A 21,154-nucleotide genomic window follows, 5' to 3' on the forward strand; every position below is an offset into this window, starting at 1 on the left:
TCAAGTCCCGGCTGCTGCTCTTCCAATCCAGCTCTGTGCTATCATCTAGGAAAGCAGTAGAGGATGGCCCAGGTCCTTGGGCCCCTGCACCCGCGTGGGACACCTGGCTCCTGGCTTCAGATTGGTGCAGCTCCGGCCGCTGCAGCCATCTGGCAGCCGGTACCCAGCCAGCACCAGCGCGGGCTCGGGACGCAGCACGGGTCAGCAGGTACCCGGCCAGCGCCAGCACGGGCTCGGGACGCAGCACAGGTCAGCAGGTACCCGGCCAGTGCCAGCGCGGGCTCAGGTCAGCAGGCACCCGGCCAGTGCCAGCGCGGGCTCGGGACGCAGCACGGGTCAGCAGGTACCCGGTGGCCAGCACCAGCGTGGGCTCGGGACGCAGCACGGGTCAGCAGGTACCCGGCCGGCGCCAGCGCGGGCTCAGGACGCAGCACGGGTCAGCAGGTACCCGGCCAGCGCCAGCGCGGGCTCAGGTCAGCAGGCACCCGGCCAGCGCCCGGCGGCAGCGGCTCACCCCCCCAGGCCCGCCCGGCCCACCGGAGCCGCGTCTCCACCGAGGCCGCCCCGCGCCCACCTGCATGCTCTGTTGGTACTGCATCTGCAGAGAGGCCGGGGCGGAGCTGGGGCCGTCCAGCCCAGAGCCCCCCTCCACGCGCTGCGAAATGAAGTTGTTCAAAGACCGCAGGGTGGACAGGACGGTGGTGTTCTCCCCCAGGTCCTCCATGGCCGCGCTCTCTGGGGAGAGAAAGGGCAGGTCAGAGCCAGCTCTCCCGGCACCGTCGGCCGCCTCTCAGGGTGTTGCAGCAGACCCCCCAAGGCCCATGCCTGTCCAAGGGCTGGCCGCCCGCTGGACCCAAAGCCAGCTCCCGGGAGAGGGCGCTGGGCCGCCAGCAGCTCCAGGAGCACACCCCTGTGGGGTCAGGCAGAGCGGGCCACAGCGGGGGCAGGAGCCGGCAGCACCCAGGGCCCCCGTGTCCTCGCCTGCGGGAGACCCTCGGCCTCCAGGCGAGCCGGCGCCACGGCGGGCAGGTGCATCCGGCCTGGGACTCCGGACAGCCGGCAGGAGCTGCAGCCGCCAAGGCACACGGGGGCTGCCAGGCCTCTGCGGCCCCCACCTGGGCTCGTCCCGGCCTCGGGAGGTCGGGCTGCAGGCGAGCGCCGCCGCCCCCGGCTGGAGACACGCCCCCTACCCCGGTTCCCGCTGCCCGAGCACGGGAGCTCCCCCGGCCCACCGCTGCCCGCCGCCAAGCCCGCAGCCGGGCCACACTGCGCGCTGCCAGCGCCGCACGCCCGCTCACGCCCCCAGCCCGCCGGGACCCCCGCGGCCTCCGCACAAGCCCGCCCGGACCCCACTGCCGCCCCGGGGCGCAGCGGCCGCGGCCGGGGGACCCGGAGCCCCAGCCCGGGCCGGCCCGCAGGCACCCGGGGCCGCGGCCGCCGGGAGCGCGAGGTGCCGAGGTGTGCGGGGCCAGGGGTGCCGGGGCCGGCGGCCGGGCGCCGCGCCCACCGCGCGCACGCGCAAGACGGGGCGGCCCGCAGGAGACGGGCAGCGCCCGGGCCGGCGAGCCGCGCTCCGAGCCGGCCGCTCACCTCAGCCGCCGCTGCCCGCCGCCGCCGCTCGGATCTCCCTCCGCTCCGCCCGCGCCCACCTATCGCGAGATGAGGGGCTGGCTCTCGCGAGACTTCGGCGGAGCCGGCCGTAAAGAACCGAGTAGCCGCGCCCGCGATCGCGGGGCCGCGGGAGCTCTCGCTGGGGATGGGGACTCGCGCCCCACGGAGCCGCCTCGGACGAACTTTTTGCGCCCCCGACGCTCTCCCCGAGCGTTGCCACTGCGGCACCGGCCTGAACGCACAACCGTAACCTTCGGGGCGGATGCAGGGTGTATGCCCCAGGGCACCGCGCCAGCGCCGGGGACCCCGGCCGGGGCGCCCCTCGCCCCAGGGGCTGGGCTCCCGGGTTCCCGCGAGCCGCACCCACCCCTCTCCGCCTCCCGGCGCCGCCCCCCACACGCCAGGACAGGGGGCACCCCAGCTTGGGCGACCTGGGAGAGGGAAGGAGGGGCGCGGGCTGGCCTGGACGGAGCCCCAGGGTCTACAGGAAATAGCTTTGAAGAAACCAGTCGTTTGCCATGGCCGGCGCCGTGGTGCACTAGGTTAATCCTCCACCTGCAGTGCCGGCACCCCATATGGGCACCAGGTTCGAGTCCCAGCTGCCCCTCTTCCAGGCCAGCTCTCTGCTGGCCAGGGAGTGCAGTGGAGGATGGCCCAAGTGCTTGGGTCCTGCACCCGCGTGGGAGACCAGGAGGGGGCACCTGGCTCCAGACTTCGATCAGCTCAGTGCTGCCCATTGTGGCCATTTGGGGAGTGAACCAACGGGAGGAAGACCTCTTTCTCACTGTCTGTAACTCTACCTGTCAAAGAAAGAAACCAGTCATTCTCGGCTTTTTTATTATTATTATTTATTTAAAACCATGGAACTCTTAACCACCTAGCGGACTGCCTGGCCCTGGGCACACTCACAGCCCGTCTCCCCTAATGGCCAGCAGCCCGGGCCTGCCTGCCCCAGTCGGGGACCTCAGGCCGGTCCACACCCACGCAGCTGAGCAGCCGGGAGACCCCCGCGTGCTGTGTCCTTGGGGCCACGCCAACACCTGCTTCTCTGAAATCCGCCAGCAGGCTGTGAAGGCGGGGCCGCCCTGCCTGGCCCTGCCTCTCCCTGCATCCCCACAGAACCCACACCCAACGCTGTGTGTTGCGGCCTCTGCATGAACTTTCCTCGCTGGTGCCAAACAAGAAAAGGCTCCCCTTCTTGTCCTGCCGCATCTCCAGGCCACAGGCCACAGGCCCAGAGCACGGGCCGCGCGGGGAGTCAGGAGGGGCGCAGTGCCGGGCCTGGCTGCCTCACCGGCCCTTCCTCCCGCGGTGCTGCGTGGCCAGCAGGTACACTTCCGCCGACTCCTTCCTGCTGGCCTCGGGCTTCACGGCCCTCACACTCAGGAACTCCTCTCTCAGCCGGCTCTGCAGCCGATGGCTCTGACTTCCAGCCCAGGTCTTACAAAGCAGCGTCCCCCCCGGCTGCAGGAGGTCAGGAGCCAGGTCCACCAGGGCCAGGCAGAGGCTGATGAGCCTGTCGTGGTCCAGGGCCCGGATCCCTGTGGCGTTGGGCGCCATGTCGCTCAGCACCACGTCCGCCACGCCCCCGGGAAGCAGCTCTCGGATTCTGGGCCAGGCTCCCGGGTCCATCACGTCGGCGGGACACAGGAAAGTCGCTCCCTCCAGGGGGAAGACGTGCAGAACGTCCACGCCCAGCACGAAGCCCACGGGAGAGCTGGGGTCTGCGGAGGGAGGCGTCCGAGTTATCACCCACACCGGGGTCTGTGCACACACACACAACACAGGGTGTGATCCTACACCCAGGGACGGCGGGCTCCACCCCCAGCCTTGCAGACCAAGGCCAGGGCAGAAAGTGACCGTCCCAGGGTCAGAGAGAGCGACAGGCAGACCCAGGGCCAGCCCCAGGACTTAGAACTATGACAGCACTCCACCGCCAGGGGCTTGCTCCGAGGGAGGTTCCTGTGTTGCTATGGTCTTGTCGGTCACTGAAACAGGAGAGGGACCCGCACCTGGGGCACTGGTTCAAGGCCCGGCTGCTCCGCTTCAGCTCAGGATGGCCCAGGTGTCTGGACCCCTGGCACCCACGTGGGAGACCCAGATGGAGCTCCTTGTCCCCATCTGAGTCAGGAAATAAAAGGCCAGTGTTCCCCCTTCCCACCTGCGAGGCTCTCGGCCTCCCCCTGCCTCTTCCAACCGAAGGCCGCTGCACAAGCTGGGAGCGTGGCCGTGGACGGGCTGGGAGCGTGGCTGTGGCTCGGCTGGGGCCGTGGCTGGGCTGGGGCTGGGGCCATGGCTGGGCTGGGAGCGTGGCCGTGGCCGGGCTGGGGCCGTGGCTGTGGCTGGGCTGGGAGCGTGGCTGTGGCCGGGCTGGGGCCGTGGCCGTGGCCGGGCTGGGAGCGTGACCATAGCTCGGCTGGGGCCGTGGCCGGGCTGGGAGCATGGCTGTGGCTCGGCTAAGAAGCTGAGGCCGGCGCTGTGACTCAGCGGGTGGAACTGCTGCCCGTGAAGTCAGCACCCCACGGCAGAGCGCTAGCTCTGGTCCTGGCTGCTCAGCTTCTGATCCAGTTTCCTGCCAACGTCCCTGGGAAGGCACTGGGCCTCGGCCAGCCACATGGGAGAGCAGGAAGGAGCTCCTGGCTCCTGGCTTCAGCCTGGCCCAGCTTTGGCCACTGTGGCCACTTGGAGAGTGAACCCACGAATGTGAGGTCTGTCTGTCTCCCTTTCCCTGATGCTCTGCCTTTCAAATAAACGTTTAAATAAAAAAGTCACAGGGCTTTGAGTTCTGTCTGCCTGCGAGAAAGGAACAAATGCGTTTTATTCCTAGCTAACACTTCAGGAGCCAGGAGCTCCATCCGGGTCTCCCACGCAGGTGCAGGGGCCCAAGGACTTGGGCCATCTTCTACTGCTTTCCCAGGCCATAGCAGAGAGCTGGATGGGGAGTGGAGCAGCCGGGACTCGAACCAAGGCTCATGGCGGGGGGAGAGCAGGTGCCGGGACTGCTGGCAGTGGCTTAACCGGCTGACCCAACACTGGCCCCTTGTCTCTGATTTTGAAAAAGTCCTGTTTTTCTCATCATTATTACTAAAGAACCGAAGTGGCCATTGTGTGCCTTCCCAGAGGGGCTCACCCCCGTTCCCAGGGGCAGAGAGCAGCCTGCCCGCACGCCCTCAGATGCAGGGCCGTGGGAAGGCGCTGTCGGGGGCTGGCACTGTGGCCTGATGGGTTAAGGCACTACCTGCGACCCCAGCATCCCATGTGGGTGCCCGTCACATCCCAGCGGCTCCACTTCCGATCCAGCTCTCTGCTGTGGCCCGGGAAAGCGGTAGAAGATGGGCCAAGTGCTTGGGCCCTGCACCCGCGTGGAGACCCCGAAGAAGCTCCGGGCTTCAGCCTGGCCCGGCCGTTGCAGCCACTGGGGAGTGAACCAGCGGATGGGAGACCTCACTCTCTACATCTCCGGAAGAGCGCGGATGACGCGGTCCCACCTGTGCCTGCCGCGTTGACCCTCTGCACGGCCACCTGGCTCCAGGACCCCGGGGCGGCCCCACAGTCCAGCACCCGCAGGCCGGGCCGCAGAATCCGGTGCTTGCGGTCCATCTCCAGCAGCTTGAAGGCGCTGCGGCAGCGGTAGCTCTCCGCCCGCGCCGCCTTCACGAAAGGGTCGCGGAGGTGCCGCTGCAGCCACCGGTGCTCGGCCCCGGAGCAGCTCTCGCGGCGCCCCCCGGCAGCCTGGACCGGCCCCCGCCGCAGCGGAGCGCGCAGCAGCTTCAGGTACCTGGCGACAGAGACGGGGCGGGCAGGGCGCACCCCACTCAGTGTGCGCCCTGCGCTGCCGGTGTCCCCCGAACCCACGTCCTCGCGGACTTCAGAACGCACTCCAGGCCTCGGAGGACACGGCGGAGGTCCAGTGAGACCCCGGGCGGGCGTCAGGACACACGCGGAGGTGGCGCCCCGTGACCACTCGGGGAGAAGCCCCCATCCAGGGGCCCACCCCGCCCACGCCCAGCCTCGGAACCCCGAGACTCAACCGCAGCGCGGCCACCTGCAGCCCCGCCCACCTGCACACCTGCCGCACCTGCAGCCCGCCTCGCCCCCAACGCCACCTGCCCGGGCTCCCCCGCCCCTCGCGGGTTCATCTCCCTCCCCAAGTCCCGCACGCGGCCGTGGCGGGCGCCCTGTCTGGGTCAGGGGCTGCGGGAGGGGTCTTCCCACCGCTCCCGGCTCCCGGGCGGGGGTCTTCCCACCGCTCCCGGCTCCCCGGGCGGGGGGGGGTCTTCCCACCACTCCCGGCTCCCGGGCGGGGGGGTCTTCCCACCGCTCCCGGCTCCCCGGGCGGGGGTCTTCCCACCGCTCCCGGCTCCCGGGCGGGGGGGGGGTCTTCCCACGGCCCCCGGCTCCCGGGCGGGGGGGGTCTTCCCACCGCTCTCGGCTCCCGGGGGGGGGTCTTCCCACCGCTCCCGGCTCCCCGCGCACACGCGGCAGGCGCCCCACACGGGCGCCGCCAACCCCCTTACCCCGCCATCGGCGCCTCGCTCCGCGCCCCCGGAAGCGCCGCGCCACTTCCGGCCGAGGCCCCGCCCCCCGGCGCATTGGCACAGGTAGGGGCGCGCGGGGCGTGGGGGTGCCCCAGGGACCCGGGCCCGCGGCGGGGGTGGGCGCCGGCGGCTGGGCGCGCTTGCCCTCCTCGGCCCGCGCGAGGACCCGGCCGGGGCGCGCGCTCCGAGCCCTGGAGTCCGCTTCCCGGCCGCGCGGCCAGGCTCTGCCCGGGTCGGGAAGTGGGGAGCGCAGGCCGAAGTGGGGGCCGGGCCCAGCGAGTAGTGTAGTCCCCGGGGCCCGCCGGCTGCGGGCCTGGTCCAGCTCCCGCTGGTGCGCTGGGACCGCTGGAGGCCTGGCCCCGGCTCCTGGCCCAGCTCTGGCCAAAGCAGCCACTGGGGGGCGCGAACCAGCAGGTGGACGCTCGTGCTTTCTCTCTGCCTTTCAAAGTAAGAATCTGCCGGTGCTGAGTGCATGAGAATGGCCTTGGCGCTGCCTTCATCCTCGAAGCTCAGAAAGCCAGGTTTGGGGGCCGCTGTCGAGGGGCGGGCAGCCGAGCCGCGGCCTGCAGTGCCGGCCTCCTGTGTGAGCTCTGGTTCGAGTCCCGGCTGCTCCACTTCCCGGCCAGCTCCCTGTTGTGGCCTGGGAAAGCAGTGGAAGATGGCCCAAGCTTGGGCCCCTGCACGGGTGTGGGAGACCCAGAAGAAGCTCCTGGCTTCGGCTTTTCAGCCATATGGGGAGTGAACCAGTGGATGGAAGCGTGTTTCTCTCTCTCTCTCCCTGTAACTCTGTCTTTCAAGTAAATGTCTTTTTTTTATTGTTTGACAGGCAGAGTGGACAGTGAGAGAGAGAGACAGAGAGAAAGGTCTTCCTTTGCCGTTGGTTCACCCTCCAATGGCCGCCGCACGCCGCCACACCGCGCCGATCCGATGGCAGGAGCCAGGTGCTTTTCCTGGTCTCCCATGGGGTGCAGGGCCCAAGCACTTGGGCCATCCTCCACTGCACTCCCTGGCTACAGCAGAGAGCTGGCCTGGAAGAGGGGCAACCGGGACAGAATCCGGCGCCCCGACCGGGACTAGAACCTGGTGTGCCGGCGCCGCAAGGCAGAGGATTAGCCTAGTGAGCCACAGCGCTGGCCATCAAGTAAATAAGTCTTTTAAAGGATAGAAGGGAGGGCGGGAAGAAGCCAGGTGTGGGGCATGGCGCAACCAGGCTGGGAGAAAGCATTCGGCCCTGTGGGAAGCCCCTGCACAGACCACATTCCCCACGCAGCCTTGGGTCTGTAGTCACACACCACGACTTCCAAGGAGGGCCCCAGGTGCTGAGGAGGGTGGGAGCCGCGGGCTGGGACAGGGACAGGGATGGCCGTAGGAGGAGTGGGCTCCGGCAGGGGCATCTGCCTCCGTGGCTTCTCTGGCCACGCACTCCTGTGGCTGCCAGGTGTGAGCACAGGGTAACTGCTGCCCCAGGAAGTGGACCTGCCCCGGCCCTGTCCACGGACACCAGCCACATCCCACTGGGCCGGAAGCAGCCTCTCTGACAAGGCCGAGGCCAGACCCTGGGGTCAGAGCACTGGATAAACTTCACGGGTTCTTTGTGGCCAGCTGGGCACAGGGGCTGGGCTTGGGGCTCCCGGGGGCCAGCCCAGGGGCAGCAGCAGCCCTCCTTGGAAAGGCCCTGTTCTGTGTCGCTGAGAGCACCAGGCAGTGGGCAGAGGTGGCTCTGACTGCCTGGCCCGGATGGCCGAGGTCCTGAGGGCCAGGGCTGGGAGGTGGCGGCCTGGCCTCCCTCCGGACCACCTGGAGGCTGACCGTGCCCTCTCGCCGTGCTCACAGGACCCGGGGACCATGGGCGCCACCAGGCTCTATACCCTGGTGCTGGTCCTGCAGCCCCCACGCCTTCTCCTGGGCATGAAGAAGCGCGGCTTCGGGGCCGGGCGCTGGAACGGCTTCGGAGGTAAAGTACAAGCCGGAGAGACCATCGAGGCCGGGGCCAGGAGGTGAGGAGTGGGGGTGGGGCTGTGGCTGTGGCAGCGGCCTGCAGAGCTCTGTAACTGGACGTGTCCTGACCCGGAGCCTCAGCTTCTGGGAGGCGGGAGTAGAAGTCAAGGCCTGTGCTGACCGCCCCACAGGTCGTGGCCTGACTTCAGGGCGCGTGGGGGACGCTGCTCTGGCCGTGCTGTGAGCCCGGCAGTCCCCGGGTTTGTCGGTCGTGTCTCTCCGGAGCCTTGGGCACGCTGAGTCTCACGTGTTCCTCGGCATACCGCCGGGCGTGGGAAGGGACCGCGCCGCCAGTCGCTCGCGGACGTGCTGGTGTCTGCTGCCCTGGCCCCTGGCTGGCGTGAGGACGCGTTCGGCGGGGCCAGCCCTGCGCTGCCGCGGTCTTGTTCTTGCACCTGCACTCGGGTGCTGGTGTTGTGAGTGGCAGCTTAACCCCGTGACGCCGGCCCAGACTGGCTTTCTCACTCAGACCCCCCTCCAGTGTAGGGGTCTCAGCATTCCCTTAGGGGTGCCAGGCTCCCTGCATCCCAGCCTTGCCCCGTGCACACGGGGGCCCCCCTGCTTCCCAGACGTTTGTACAGCCGGCCAGGCCGCTCCCCTACACTGAAGACAGAAGTTCAGAACACAGGACCGCACCTGCCCACCTAGTGCAGACCCTCGAGCCTGGAGGACTGCGTGGTGCGGCCGCCCCAGCCCGTGAGGGGCTTCTCTCAGGGCACCTGCCCAGCCAGGCCTGCTTGCCGAGGGGCAGCAGCTGAGGAGAGGATGTGCAGGATGCAATCAAGGGTAGGCACACGTGCCCCTCCTCCTGTGCAGTAAGGTGCAGCCTGGGTGCAGAGACCCTGGGGCCCCCAGGTCTCCAGCAGTGAGAGTGGCTCTCCTTGGGGCTGCCCTGACCATCTTCCCATCCCCCACCCCCAGAGACCTGGTGTCCAGCAGCCCAGGAAGGGGGAGGGGGCGAGGATGAGCCTGGTGTGGGCTCTGCCCGTGCACCCCCCCCTTCTGTCAGGATGCCCAGAGGCCACAGGTGGGCACGCTCACCCACTCCATACTTCCACCATCTTGGAGGGCCTGTCCTCAGCCTCCGTGGCGCGGAGGCAGCTGGGCAGGTGCACAGGGCGCTATGCCTGGTGCACGGCGGGGGACCAGGTTTCCAGCAGCGAGAACCCAAGTCGAGTGTGGTGAAAGGGGCCTCCCCGCTCCACCCCTGGGCCTGGAGCCACTTCCCGCTCGCCTGCTCCATGTTTACGCTCAAGCCCTCCTCCGGCTGCTTCCCGGGAACTGAGCATCGGGACCTGCGGCGGCGTGGGCTGCGTCTGTCGGTTACCCAGCTTTCGCTGGTGAGACTGCCAGTGCCACATGCTGCGTGCATTTGGGAAGATGAACTAAAATTAGTCAAAACACAGAATCAGTAGGCGAAGTCTCTTACAACGCGACTTGCCAGGCTGCTGCCAGGAGCCTCGCTGAGCCCTGCTGCGCTCATGCCCCCGCTGGCCCCAATGGCCAGAGCCGCACTGATCCAAACAAGGAGCCAGGAGCTTCCAGGTCTCCCGCGCGGGTGCAGGGGCCAAGCCCCTGGGCCGTCCTCCACTGCCTTCCCAGTGGAAGAGAGCTGGGTCGGAAGAGGAACAGCCGGGGCTCGAACTGGCGCCCACTGCAGGCAGAGGCTTAACCCGCTGTGCCACAGCGCCGGCCCCTGGGAAGCCTCTAGCCACCACGCCCCCACATGAAAAGTCCAGCTCTAATTAACCCTCAGTAAGTCAGTGCCACTGTCAGGCCTGTGCACTGGAGGTGGTGGCTGGGGGCTCCGGTCCAGCCAGGCTGAGGCCCCCGTGGCCTAACGTGTGTCCCAGGGACTTTGCTCGCCGCCCTGGGCAGGCAGGCCACACGGTGTGAGCGTGCTGCTAACCCAGCTAGATCAGAAGTAACCAAGCCTGGTAGGGGAGTGAACCAGAAGGTGGGCGAGCTCTGAATCTCTGTGCCCTACAAACACAATTTTAAAAGGTTCTTGTTGCACAGAACCATAAATGGTCAGACCGTGTGAGCACAGTTTTATAGAAGCAGAGGGCAGTGAGGAAGTGAGAAACCCCCTGGGCTGGTGCCACTGTGGCCTGGTAAGTCCCCAGAGCCCTGAGCCCGGGGCAGGGCCTCCAGGAAGTACCTGCAGAGGGCCTGAATGGGAAGTGAGAAGTGGGCACCCTGCACGCACCGAGATGCTCCCCGTGGGCTCCCGACAGTGGCCACAGGGTGACTGTTCCTTTTTAAAAGACTTAGTTATTTAAAATCCAGGATAGAGAGAGGTCTTCCATCTGCTGGTTCAGTCCTCAAGTGGCCACAACAGCCGGAGCTGAGCTGATCTGAAGCCAGGAGCTCCACCCGGGTCTCCCACGTGGGTGACAGGGACCCAGACACCTAGACCGTCTTCTGCTGCTTTTTCTTAGCTACCAGCAGGGAGCTGGATCGGAAGTAGAGCAGCCAGGACTCAAACAGGTGCCTATATGGGATGCCGGCCCCACAGGCAGTGACTTATCCCACACCAGAGCTAGCCCTGCAGCGTAGAAGCCACATAGTCCTCTCCTGGGGGGTGGCCTGACAGGCTCATGATGCAGAGAAGGACCCAGGGATCACTAAGCTGGCGCCAGGGGTTCCCGGGGTGGCGAGCGCGGGTGGTGCCCCGGCTCTGGCTTCTCTAGGAGGGGACAGCATCAGGGCCGGCTGGTGCTGCTTGCTTGTCCCACATGGCGTGCTCCCATGGCCAGGTCAGCCCGTGCGGAAACGGCCCGGAGCGTGTGGGTCGTGTCCGAGGCAGAGCCAGAGGCATGACAGGAGCCTGAGACGGAAGGACGATTCCCTGGGCACCTGGGCCCCGAGCGCAGGGCCGTCAGCCCCGGGGCTGCTACCCAACTTGTGGCTGGCTCAGCAGGCTTGGGCGGTCAGCCGGCAGAGGACAGGACGGCACTGTGCTCCTCCCCAGAACCCGACCGCCAGGACTTCGGGGGTCCGCGCTGGCTGCATCAGCTCTGCCTGCGTCAGCTCTGCTGAGGCCCTCGGCGTGAACGCCACCCCACTCCCCTCGCGCCAGGCCCACAGTGCCCCACGCCTGCTCCTCCTGCCTCCGGTGCCTTCCCTGACCCCTTCCCTCCCCTCTCCCTTCCACCCACAGGGAGCTGCAGGAGGAGAGCGGGCTAACCGTGGACACGCTGCACAAGGTGGGCCACATCGTGTTCGAGTTCGTGGGCAACCCCGAGCGGATGGACGTGCACATCTTCCGTACCGACTGTGTGCAGGGCACACCTGTGGAGAGCGATGGTGAGCCTCGGCGGGGGGGAGGGGGGGCTGCTCCCCACTGCCCTCTGGAGTGCTGCAGGTCTGGGGTACCGACGCAGCCGGGCCCACGCCTGAGCTGGGTGGTGACCTTGAGGCTTCAGCCCCCAGGAGGTCCTGCCCCACAGCAGCTCCGTTCAGATCCGGGCAGGACGTCTCACCCCCGCCTCCCCACTGCAGAAATGCGCCCACAGTGGTTCCAGCTGGACCAGATCCCCTTTGGCGACATGTGGCCCGACGACAGGTACTGGCTGCCGCTCCTGCTGCAGGGCAGGAAGTTCCAGGGCCACTTCAAGTTCCAGGGCCAGGACACCATCCTGGACTACACACTGCGAGAGGTGGACGTGCTCTAGCCGGAGGGCCGGAGCCGCCGGGCTCACGGAGCGCAGCTGACTTGTGCTGGACTGTCATTGGACTGAAGGAAAATAAAGGCTTTTTTTTTTTTTTTTTTTTTTACAGATTTCCGCAGGCACTGGCATGGCCAGCTCAGTCCCGGGCCTGGGGGGTGGGGGTGGGGGTAGGGGTGGGAGGCGGGCAGAGAAGGGAGACGAGCGGAAGGCACAGGGCTGGGAGCTCCTGGCAGGGCCTGGGTGCAGCTCCGCCTGTCCCGGTCCCGGGGGGCGTGCCGGGCAGAGAGGGAGGCACCGGGCCAGCAGCTCCTGGCGGGGCCTGGGTGCTGCTCCACCTCCGCTGGCCATGCGCCCAGGGCACAGACCCACATTGAGTGCCATGCCCGTGCCCCTGCCCCAAGAGCACGGAGCTGCTTCCCACTGTGCGAGGGAGGAGACCAGAACTGACTGCTTCGCCCAGCTTGCGTCCATGAGTTTAATGACCGCTCGTGGAAGTTGGGGGTAGGGACTGCGGCACATAAGCCATCTGTAAACGCTTCCAGTTTATTGCAGGTCGCAGTAATTGATTCCCACAGCCTCAAAGTGCCTCCTACGAAAACCTCGCTCCCGTAGGAAGGGAGAAGCCTTAGACGCACAGCAAGCCTGGCCAGGGACCGCGTGGCGCCCACTGCCACCACACGGCAGGTCACCCTCACTCGGCCTGGCACTGGGGAGACACCCACTCTGCCACCTTGGGCCGGGACACGGGCTGAGCGGCAGGTGCCATCTCCCTCTCCCAGGAAAACCAGGCAGGGCCAGAAGGCGGCAGCCCCTGCCTGCCGTGCCCAGCAGGTCCCACCCCGCTGACCTGCTGCTGGCTCACGCCTGGGGGAAGGTGGGTGACCAGGGTAGGAGGCTCCCCCTCTGCCAGCTGTGGGGCCCCAGCACCCCTGCCTCAGCCGGGGAGACAGCGCAGGGCCCCGAAGGCCTGCAGGGAGACCTCGCGAGTCACGCGCCAGGTCCCTGTCGGTCAAGTTCTTTTCAGTTTATTCTGAAGCCTTGGTACTGGGGTCCCCTTGGCCGCTGTGCTGACAGCGCCTGCCCTGGAGGCCCCTGTCCCCCCCCCACCTGGGCGGGGAGCAGTGACAAGTCTGTAGGGTCCACAGCAGACCAGGGGGCACGCACTCCAGCTCAGGCGCTGGGCCTGAGTCCCCTGGGCAGCTGAGTGCTTGCTTCTACGCCTGGGGGAGGGTTCCGAGGCACAAGTGGCTGTGACTTGGGTGGGGCCAGTGGTTCCAAATGCAGGCACCAGCCACCCCAGGCAGGAAGGCACAGACCCACAGGGCCCACCATGGCCAGAGACCCGACTCTCCCAGCCCGGGGACATGAGCCAGCTGGCCCCAAGGATGGCCGCCTGCACTGCACAGGGGCCCGGTGCAGCCCTACCTCAGGCTGGGAGCACAGCCCTGGCCATGCCCCTGGGAGGAGGACTACAGAGGGGCTGTCATCCAGGCAAGTCCTCCCCTAGCATCTCCCCCCGCCCCAGAACACTGGGCACCGGGAGGCCCCGCACGGTTCCCACCAGGAGACTCAGGCAGCGGCACACTGGGCCTCCGTGACCTCTGACCCCACAAAGCAGAAGAGCCTCCTTCACCTGCCCCTGGGGGCGGCTGGGCCAGGGCCTCGTGGCCTTGGAAGGGGGTGAACCCCTGTAACACTTCCCTGCCCCAGCAGGCTCGGGGCCCGCGGTGTGGGCTCCGGCACTGGGTGACCAGCCCTGGATGGACAGAAGCCCCGTTCACACGGTTTCCAGGTCTCAGAGCCACGTCCTCCACACCCAGACCACGAGGCACGCGGGGTCTGGAGGTCTGCGTGTGTGGAGGGGCAGTCGGGGCACCTGACACCAGGTCCGTGCCCTGTAGCACTGGTGCAGCAAGGGTCCCTGCCCCCACCCCCCAGAGCCTAGAGTGTCTGCAGACGCTGGCAGTGGCCCCACAGCTCTGAGAGCTCGCCCAGCACACGCTGCGGCGGCGGTCCTGCCCTGTGGCTGACCCCCTCCCAGTGTCCCATGCAGGAGTCCCCAGTCCCCCAAGGCACTGCCGTGGGAACGCGATCCTTGCTTCCCCCAGTCAGCAGCTGGGAACCCGCGGGCTCCTCCCCGCAGGCTGGCAGGACAGGCCGTGAGGGCACATCCAGACTTCCTGGCCTCAGGAGCACCAGGCCCCCAGGAGCACCAGGGGCTGCAGTCCAGAGGGAACGAGCCAGGGACACGCGTGTGGAAAGAGGCTTTGGTGAGGCCGCAGGAGCTGGCCGGGGCCTCGGGCACTAGTGAGGGCACAGCCGGCCTGCGGGACCCCCGGCGGTGGCGGCCGTAGCACCGTGCGGCCCGGCAAAGAGGCAGCTCAGCTTGGGCGCCAGCTCGTTCCACACTTTGCTCATCTGTGGGGGAGAAAACACAGTGAGAGCGGGGAAGCGGCTCCCCCGTGAAGCACCATAACGGCTCTGTCCCGTTGGCTGGCGAGGACCCGGTGGACACACAGGGGCCGACCCAGGGCCACGTGAGCCTGCTCCCCCCTCGCTCCAGCAGCCCCGCAGGCTCCACGTGGTTCAAATGCCAAGGCGACATCGACCTCAGGATTAAGCTGGAGGACACATGGACCCCGCCTTCCAAGGGGGGAAACTGAGCCGTGGGGGTCTCCCAAGAGGCTGCAGACCGGAGCTACAGATCTGGGACCTGAGCTGCTCCCCGGGTCCAGGAGCTGGCGTGGCCGCGGGCGGAGGCGCCCTCCCTGTAGGGACTCCTGGTCCCTTGGAAGCAGAGGGACGCAGGACACGGGACGTGAGGGGAGCGCAGGGACTACACTGGGCGGTGACCGGTGGACAGGCCGGGAGGGGAGCGGGCGGCGGGGACACAGCCCTCCCCCGAGGCCTCGGAGCTCAGGACTCCCTACGCTCCTCCTCCGCCCACGTTGAGCCCTCTGCTCCTCCCTCCTCAGCCCCCGCCCGGACCAGGGACAACCTCCCAGCTGCAAATCTGCCAACGAGACCAGGGGTTCCGCGGCGGGGCTGTGTCTGCAGGCCCCGCTGGGCCTCACCTCCTTGTGGCCCTGGATCTGGGAGTTCACGAAGGCCCCGAGGATGTGGGAGGTGAGGGGCAGGTAGACGTGCACCAGCTGCGTCTCCTGGTGCAGGCAGTACAGGGAGAAGTAGTTCCTCAGCTCCATGGTCTGGATGGCGCTCTCTTGCTGCAAGGAGAGGAGCCTCCCTCGGCGCCTGGCCAAGCAGCTGGCCCCAGGGAGGGCACCCAGGCCCAGCCTGACGCCGCCTGTGCCCACAGGCTCGGCCCTCCCCAGGCGCTGCTGGCCAGGCACAGAGAGTGCCTGGGCCCGTGCGCGCTCCCCCACCCCGCCCCCTGCCGCTCTCCCTGCTCTCATCCCGCCAGGCCAGGCCAGGCCAGGCGTGGAGAGGCTCCCGCACCTGCTGGCGCCTACCTCCACGATGCGGGACTCCAGCTGCTGCACGGCCTCGGGCTCGCGGCTCTGCGCCGTGGCGCTCATCATCTGCCTCCTCGTCAGGCTGTACTTGTGCAGCGCCCGCTGGTGCTTGTGCAGCACGCCCTTCTCGTGCCGCTCGCACAGGTCCTGCGGCAGGCGGCACACTGGCCTCGGCCACCGACCCAGCAGGCCGGGGCCCGGGACCGCCCGGAGCACCCCGCCCACCCCACGCCGTGCAGTGACCCTCAGCTACCGGCTGAAGGTGATTCCGTGGAGACCCCAGGAGAGGAGCCTTCTCCAACAGTCACGCCCCACCCAGGCCACGCCCAGCTCAGGACCCAGCACAGGCCAGCCACAGCAAGGGTGGGCCAGCCACAGAGTCAGAGCACACACACCCCCAGCCCCAGGCAAGACACATGTAAACCGGCCCAGTTCAGAAGGGCAACTGGGGAGGCACTGTGGGGGAGGGGGCAGAGCCGCTGCCTGCGACACCGCCATCCCACATGGGCACCGGTTCTCATCCCAGCTGCCCCACGGCTGATCCAGCTCCCTGCTAAAGGCCTGGGAAAGCAGCGGAGGACGGCCCAAGTGTGTGGGCCCCTGCACCCATGTGGGAGACCTGGATGGAGTTCCCGGCTCCTGGCTTTGGCCTGACCCAGTGCTGGCTGTTGTGGCCATTTGGGGAGTGAACCAGCTGATGGAAGACCTCTCTAACTTGGGCTTTCAAAAAAATAATAAGGAAAACTTTAAATTTTAAAGGGGGGGGGGAGGCAACATGAAGTCCCGAGCCCCGGCAGCTTCGTGCACCTGGCTCTGAATCCAGGAGGTGGCGTCCCTGCAGAAGAGCCCTGGCTTCACCTGCAGGGCTGAAAACCACCCCGCCAGGACTGGGGGCCCGGCCACAGCGCCAGCACGGAGGCCTCACAGGCCATCAGCCCCATCCCGCACAGCAGAGGAGACTTCCAGAACGTTCCCCACAGGCCCTGGGCCAGCTCTGCCTGCACTCTCCCTCAGCCGGAAGAGTAACTCTGGCTACCAAAGGCAAACGTTCCTCCAGGCCACTGCGGCAGTGGGGGCCTCCCTGCTCTGTGCCCAGGCCCCCAGGTTCCCCTCGCAGGGCCACGCCCGAGACTGGTACTCTGGTGTTCACCCGCACACACACAGGCATAGGAATGCACGCACACAGACATGCCCGCCCGCAGGCACACACATGGGTACACCCATGCTCACAACACAGGTGCACACCTACACATACGGGCACAACCATGCTCACACAGGTGCACACCCATGCTCACACACAGATGCACACCCTTGCTCACACACAGGTGCACACCCACGTTCACACACACAGGGGCACCACACTCACAGGTGCACACCCAGGCTCACACACACGGGGCACAACCACACTCACAGGTGCACACCCATGCTCACACACACGGGGCACAACCACACTCACAGGTGCACACCCTTGCTCACACACAAGTGCACACCCATGCTCACACAGGTGCACACCCACGCTCACACACACGGGGCACAACCACACTCACAGGTGCACACCCTTGCTCACACACAAGTGCACACCCACGCTTACACAGGTGCACACCCACGCTCACACACACGGGGCACAACCACACTCACAGGTGCACACCCACGCTCACACACACAGGCACGCTCACAGCCCCCAAGGTTTCTCCTGCCCGGGGCAGCCACCCTTCTGCTCAGCTCGGAGGAGCCTGCTGGTACCGCAGGCTGCAGCGCCCTGCGGATCCAGCCACGGGCTCCGGAAGGCCCGTGTTCCCTCTGCGGCCCTGTTCTCCCGCCCTCCTAAAACCACCCCGATTCTGTCCCTGACTCACCTTATAGGACTGCAGCAAGTCCAGGAAAAGGTTTAATTTCTCCACCACATCGTTCTCTTCCTGCTTGCCCTGGAAAACAAGGGGTGAGTTACCCACCTGGGACTCAGAGGATCCGCCCCAGGCTGGGCAGGGGCTTCCTCCCGGAGCCACTCCCAGCTCTGTGGAAGACCCCTTTGCAAAAGGGCTGCCCACCAACACCACGCAGAGAAGCCCAGCCCAGGAGTCCGGGCCCCGCGTCGGGGTGAAGTGAGTTAGGCTGCCCCTGTGACCATGGCATCCCACGCCGCAGCACCACTCCAAGCCCTGGCTTCTCTGCTCCCAGCCCGACTCCCCACTGATGCGCCTGGGAAAGCAGCAAATGTGGCCCAAGTCCTTGGGTCCCTGCCACCCCCATGGGAGACCAGGACGGAGTTCCAGGCTCCTGGCTTTGGCTTGGCCGCTGCAGCCATTTCAAAAGCAAACCAACAAATAAAAGTTCTGTTTTTCTGTCATTCAGCCTTTTAAATAAATTAAATCTAAAAAAGAAAAAAAAAAAAAAAACCAGTTCTGATGGGTGTCGCTCCCCCTCTTCGTGGAGGAACGACACAGGACCCTGCGCTGTTCTTTCATCCGCTCGGCCCTCCCCGGGTTTGCTGCTGGTTCTTCCCGGGTTGGCTACCGTCTCTTCCACCTCCATGGAAGGGCGGTTCCCCCTGCCACATTCCCCACTTCCGCAGGGGAGCGGCACACCGCCGGCCGGCTCTCTCGGGGGCTGCACAGGTGTTCCTTCAGCTAGATGTTCCCAGTGCATGTTGTCTCTCTCCTCCTTTATAGTCCTCTTCCGCCAATCCCAACTCTGCTACCCACACGCCGAGTACGCTGCTCTCCTCCAATCAGGAGCAGGTCCTGCTGTTTATTGGTTGAACTGGAGGCAGCTGTGTAGAAGCTGTTTTCTCCTCTCCCAGCGCCATATTGTGGGAGAGCAGATGCATAGAATAAGTCTTAATTCCAGTAACTTAGTCTAGTCCGAGTTGCTCCCAGTTGCTCCCCACAGATGGGAACAAGTGGGAACAAGGGCCCTCACTCCCGCAAGGACAGCGCTAGTGCCGCCTGCCTCCTGCTCCCCAAACCCCAGGTCTCCCCCCGACACTCAGGGCAGAGCCAGGCCCGCCACCAGCCCCGCTGCTAGCTGAAGCCCTGGCTGTGGACATGGGAGCAGATGGGACGAGCGGCACCGTCGTCTCGGCCTTACCAGTGGACACACAGGCTGGGAAGGCCCCTGCCAGGGGCAGAAGCATGGGTGTAAGGACGCGAGCTGTAGAAGCCCAAAGACCCACTGTCACATCGGGCTGACACGAGGGAGGAGGCGAGAAAGGGCCACGCCAGAGCACGCAGGGGGCAGCAGCCACGGCTCCTCTTCCAACTCCCGTGCGTGGCTCTACGTGGACCACGTGGTGGTGGAGACAAGTCCTGCGGTGCAGGTGCATGGCAGGCCCCGCCCAGGGGAATAAGGGTCCCCGGGGGTCATCCGCAGCATCTAAAGCCCACTCTTGGCCTGCCCTGGCCTGTGTGCAGGCACAGCCTGAAGCTGGGGACCCAGAGCAGGCCACTGTGCCCACAACCCGGCCAGCACCAGTGCGGGAGGCGTGCTCCACAGTGCAGCGCCAGAGCGACACCCTGGGTGCAGACTGCGCCTTCGGCAGCACCCAATCTCTGGGCAGGGCAGGGCAGGTGAGCAGAGGCCATGGGGGCGGCCTCAGTTCTGTCCTCCCCCGCTCCGGGCCCCAGGCACATGGCCCAGGCTGCCGCTCAGCAGCTGTCAGGACTCACGCAGGGGCACTGGCAGCCACCAGCACCAGACCTGTGGCCAGGTGCCCTGCGTTCACCCTGACTGTGGCTGTGTGACAGACCGGTCTCCACAGGGAACACGCAGGCCCCAGGGGCAGAAGAAGAAGACACCCAAGGACTTCCGGGACAGCTCCGATGCCCTCTGGAGCCGGTCTTCCTGCAGGAAAAGCCCCGCCCACAGCGGCGGGGGCCCCACCCAGCTCCCCCTAAGCAGCTTCACGGCCAGTGTGCTGCCCCTCACGACCACGGAGCCGCTGTAAACACCACAGCTCTGGCCGGGCCTTTAAACCCGAGTAGACCCATCTCCAAACGAGCCCCGGCCGACCGCAACGGCTCCCGCGGCAGCTGGCGTCCCTCGGGGTGCTGGCAGCTGGGTCGGCATTCTGATGAGCCCATCTACCACGTGCCAGGGAGCACAAGGCGACCGGCAGGCCGGCCCAGCCAGTCTGTCTTCCAGCCTCAGCACAGCCGGCGCTCAGGAATCGACCAGCTGGCTTCTGTTGTTCCGTGCCTGGCGGGAGCCACCCAGAACAGACTGGGAGAGCAGGCCCGCCCAGGGGACTCGGCAGGCAGACTCGGAGCGGGGTCACTCTAAGAGGAAGGCACCCCGGGACCGGGCGCGGAGCGTTCTTTGGGACAGGCGTCCGCGGAGAGCAATCCACTCACCTGCCGCGCAGCCTTGTCGGCGAGCAGTGTGAACTCCACAGACAGCCCCTTCAGCGCCTGCTTCAGGGAGCCCCACGTGCTGCTGTGCAGGGCGGCCCAGGAGGGCAGCGGCGTGGTGTCAGAGCCTAAGGCACTGCAGGAAGTGACACGCAGAGGGGAGACACTGAAGGCCCGAGCTGGCCACGCATGCATGTCCTACCCGACCCTTCCATGCCAAGAATGGGTGCTGGGCAAACTCAGGAGGTGGGGACCAAGGCAGCTCTTGGCTGAGGGAATCAGTTCTCTGCCCGCGAGCCCTGGGCCCTGGGCGTGCACAGTGAGCTGCCGTCTGGGCTCAGGAGGCACCGCGGCCGGCATCGAATCCCAGCAACGGGCGACGAGCGAGCCCACGTTCCTCTGCATGTCCGGAGTCTTCTGGACGGCACTTCCTGTCTGCCCAACCCAGGACGGTGGGGGCTGTGGCAGCCACACCTCCCCCTGAGCCTACCCCAGTCCAAGGTCCCCACTGCGAGCCCCACAGGGTCACCTGCCTCAACTCCTTCCCGAAGATGAGGAGGTCGGCGGCGTTGTCCACGGCGCGGGCCGCCATCCGCTCGGCCCGGTCACGCAGCTTGTGGAAGCTGTTGTAGATGTTCCGGATGAGCTCCCGGCTGACGGCAAACTGCGCGTGGATGTCAGCTGGGAGGAAGTCCTGTGTGCACAGGGGAAGCGCTTACGACCAGCCTGCAAAGGCCTTCCAAGGGGAGCAGCCACCACCCAGCAACGACCAACGGGATGCACACTGCAACTCCCGGGCCAGTAGCGAGAGCAGAACCACAGCTAGGCCAGGAGAGCCCTTCACCCCTGAGACCTATCCCGGTGGCTCGGGAGCTCCTTCTCAGGCTAAAAAAGACAGAGGTCAAGCAGCTGCTGTGGGAAGAGTGTAACAGATCTCACAGGTGCAGGGGAACCATGTAGCAGATCTCACAGGTGCAGGGGAACAGTGTAACAGAGCTCACAGGTGCAGGGGAACCATGTAGCAGATCTCACAGGAGCAGGGGAACAGTGTAACAGATCTCACAGGTGCAGGGGAACAGTGTAACAGATCTCACAGGTGCAGGGGAACAGTGTAACAGATCTCACAGGAGCAGGAAAACAGTGTAACAGATCTCACAGGTGCAGGGGAACAGTGTAACAGATCTCACAGGTGCAGGGGAACAGTGTAACAGATCTCACAGGTGCAGGGGAACAGTGTAACAGATCTCACAGGAGCAGGGGAACCGTGTAACAGATCTCACAGGAGCATGGGAACCGTGTAACAGATCTCACAGGTGCAGGGGAACAGTGTAACAGATCTCACAGGTGCAGGGGAATAGTGTAACAGATCTCACAGGAGCATGGGAACAGTGTAGCAGATCTCACAAGTGCAGGGGAACAGTGTAGCAGATCTCACAGGAGCAGGGGAACAGTGTAACAGATCTCACAGGAGCATGGGAACCGTGTAACAGATCTCACAGGAGCAGGAAAACAGT

General features: G+C 66.4%; 4 protein-coding genes across 17 annotated transcripts in view; 1 reads left to right on the top strand and 3 right to left on the bottom strand.

Annotated features, from left to right (window-relative positions):
* MAD1L1 (mitotic arrest deficient 1 like 1) overlaps window positions 1–1,733 on the bottom strand; it is a 280,457-nt gene extending 278,724 nt beyond the window's left edge. For 4 of the 5 annotated variants that reach the window (XR_016225664.1, XM_089320739.1, XM_070064279.2 and 1 more), the window contains exons 1-2: window positions 1,591–1,733; window positions 575–735 (exon numbers count right to left, since the gene is read on the bottom strand). Coding sequence is in view for 4 of the 5 variants with exons in the window: in XM_089320739.1 (XP_089176865.1) it covers window positions 575–724 (150 nt within the window). In the remaining variant the exon portion in view is untranslated. The other variant, XM_089320738.1, reaches the window with a different exon arrangement.
* Window positions 1,734–2,504: 771 nt separating this feature from the next.
* MRM2 (mitochondrial rRNA methyltransferase 2) lies at window positions 2,505–6,258 on the bottom strand. The gene is made up of 3 exons (XM_008252637.5): window positions 6,129–6,258; window positions 5,100–5,389; window positions 2,505–3,335 (listed from the first exon to the last, which is right to left on the bottom strand). The coding sequence occupies exons 1-3, from the start codon at window positions 6,134–6,136 to the stop codon at window positions 2,902–2,904; spliced, it is 732 nt and encodes a 243-aa protein (XP_008250859.1). The 5' UTR covers window positions 6,137–6,258; the 3' UTR covers window positions 2,505–2,901.
* On the top strand, window positions 6,103–12,674 carry NUDT1 (nudix hydrolase 1). 9 transcript variants are annotated; one of them, XM_070064282.2, is made up of 4 exons: window positions 6,103–6,212; window positions 7,983–8,146; window positions 11,311–11,456; window positions 11,576–12,674. In XM_070064282.2, the coding sequence occupies exons 2-4, from the start codon at window positions 7,995–7,997 to the stop codon at window positions 12,193–12,195; spliced, it is 918 nt and encodes a 305-aa protein (XP_069920383.1). In that variant the 5' UTR covers window positions 6,103–6,212; window positions 7,983–7,994; the 3' UTR covers window positions 12,196–12,674. The 9 variants fall into 9 exon arrangements, with proteins under 9 accessions (XP_069920383.1, XP_008250860.1, XP_069920384.1 ...); XM_008252638.5 differs by having other exon boundaries at window positions 11,652–11,917; XM_070064283.2 differs by lacking the exon at window positions 6,103–6,212 and adding an exon at window positions 6,463–6,596.
* Window positions 12,283–21,154, bottom strand: part of SNX8 (sorting nexin 8) — a 53,351-nt gene continuing 44,479 nt past the window's right edge. For both annotated transcript variants that reach the window (XM_051840646.3, XM_051840647.3), the window contains exons 6-11: window positions 20,174–20,334; window positions 19,644–19,776; window positions 17,151–17,219; window positions 15,292–15,441; window positions 14,896–15,045; window positions 12,283–14,239 (exon numbers count right to left, since the gene is read on the bottom strand). In XM_051840646.3, coding sequence (XP_051696606.1) covers window positions 14,126–14,239; window positions 14,896–15,045; window positions 15,292–15,441; window positions 17,151–17,219; window positions 19,644–19,776; window positions 20,174–20,334 — 777 coding nt within the window. In that variant the 3' untranslated portion in view covers window positions 12,283–14,125. The remainder of the gene's footprint in view (window positions 14,240–14,895; window positions 15,046–15,291; window positions 15,442–17,150; window positions 17,220–19,643; window positions 19,777–20,173; window positions 20,335–21,154) is intronic.

This window comes from Oryctolagus cuniculus, chromosome 19, assembly GCF_051225735.1.
Source record: "Oryctolagus cuniculus isolate XC-2025 breed Fujian yellow rabbit chromosome 19, ASM5122573v1, whole genome shotgun sequence".
Taxonomy (NCBI): Eukaryota; Metazoa; Chordata; class Mammalia; order Lagomorpha; family Leporidae; genus Oryctolagus; species Oryctolagus cuniculus.

Excerpts from the sequence above, each read along its gene's own strand:
- MRM2 (XM_008252637.5), bottom strand. Across the intron at positions 3,336-5,099 it reads GGTCAACGCGGCAGGCACAG|ACCCCAGCTCTCCCGTGGGC; the intron begins GTGGGACCGCGT and ends CTCCCTCCGCAG.
- NUDT1 (XM_070064282.2), top strand. The coding sequence starts at position 7,995 with ATGGGCGCCACCAGGCTCTATACCCTGGTGCTGGTCCTGCAGCCCCCA. Across the intron at positions 8,147-11,310 it reads ATCGAGGCCGGGGCCAGGAG|GGAGCTGCAGGAGGAGAGCG; the intron begins GTGAGGAGTGGG and ends TTCCACCCACAG. Across the intron at positions 11,457-11,575 it reads CACACCTGTGGAGAGCGATG|CCCCCAGGAGGTCCTGCCCC; the intron begins GTGAGCCTCGGC and ends TTGAGGCTTCAG.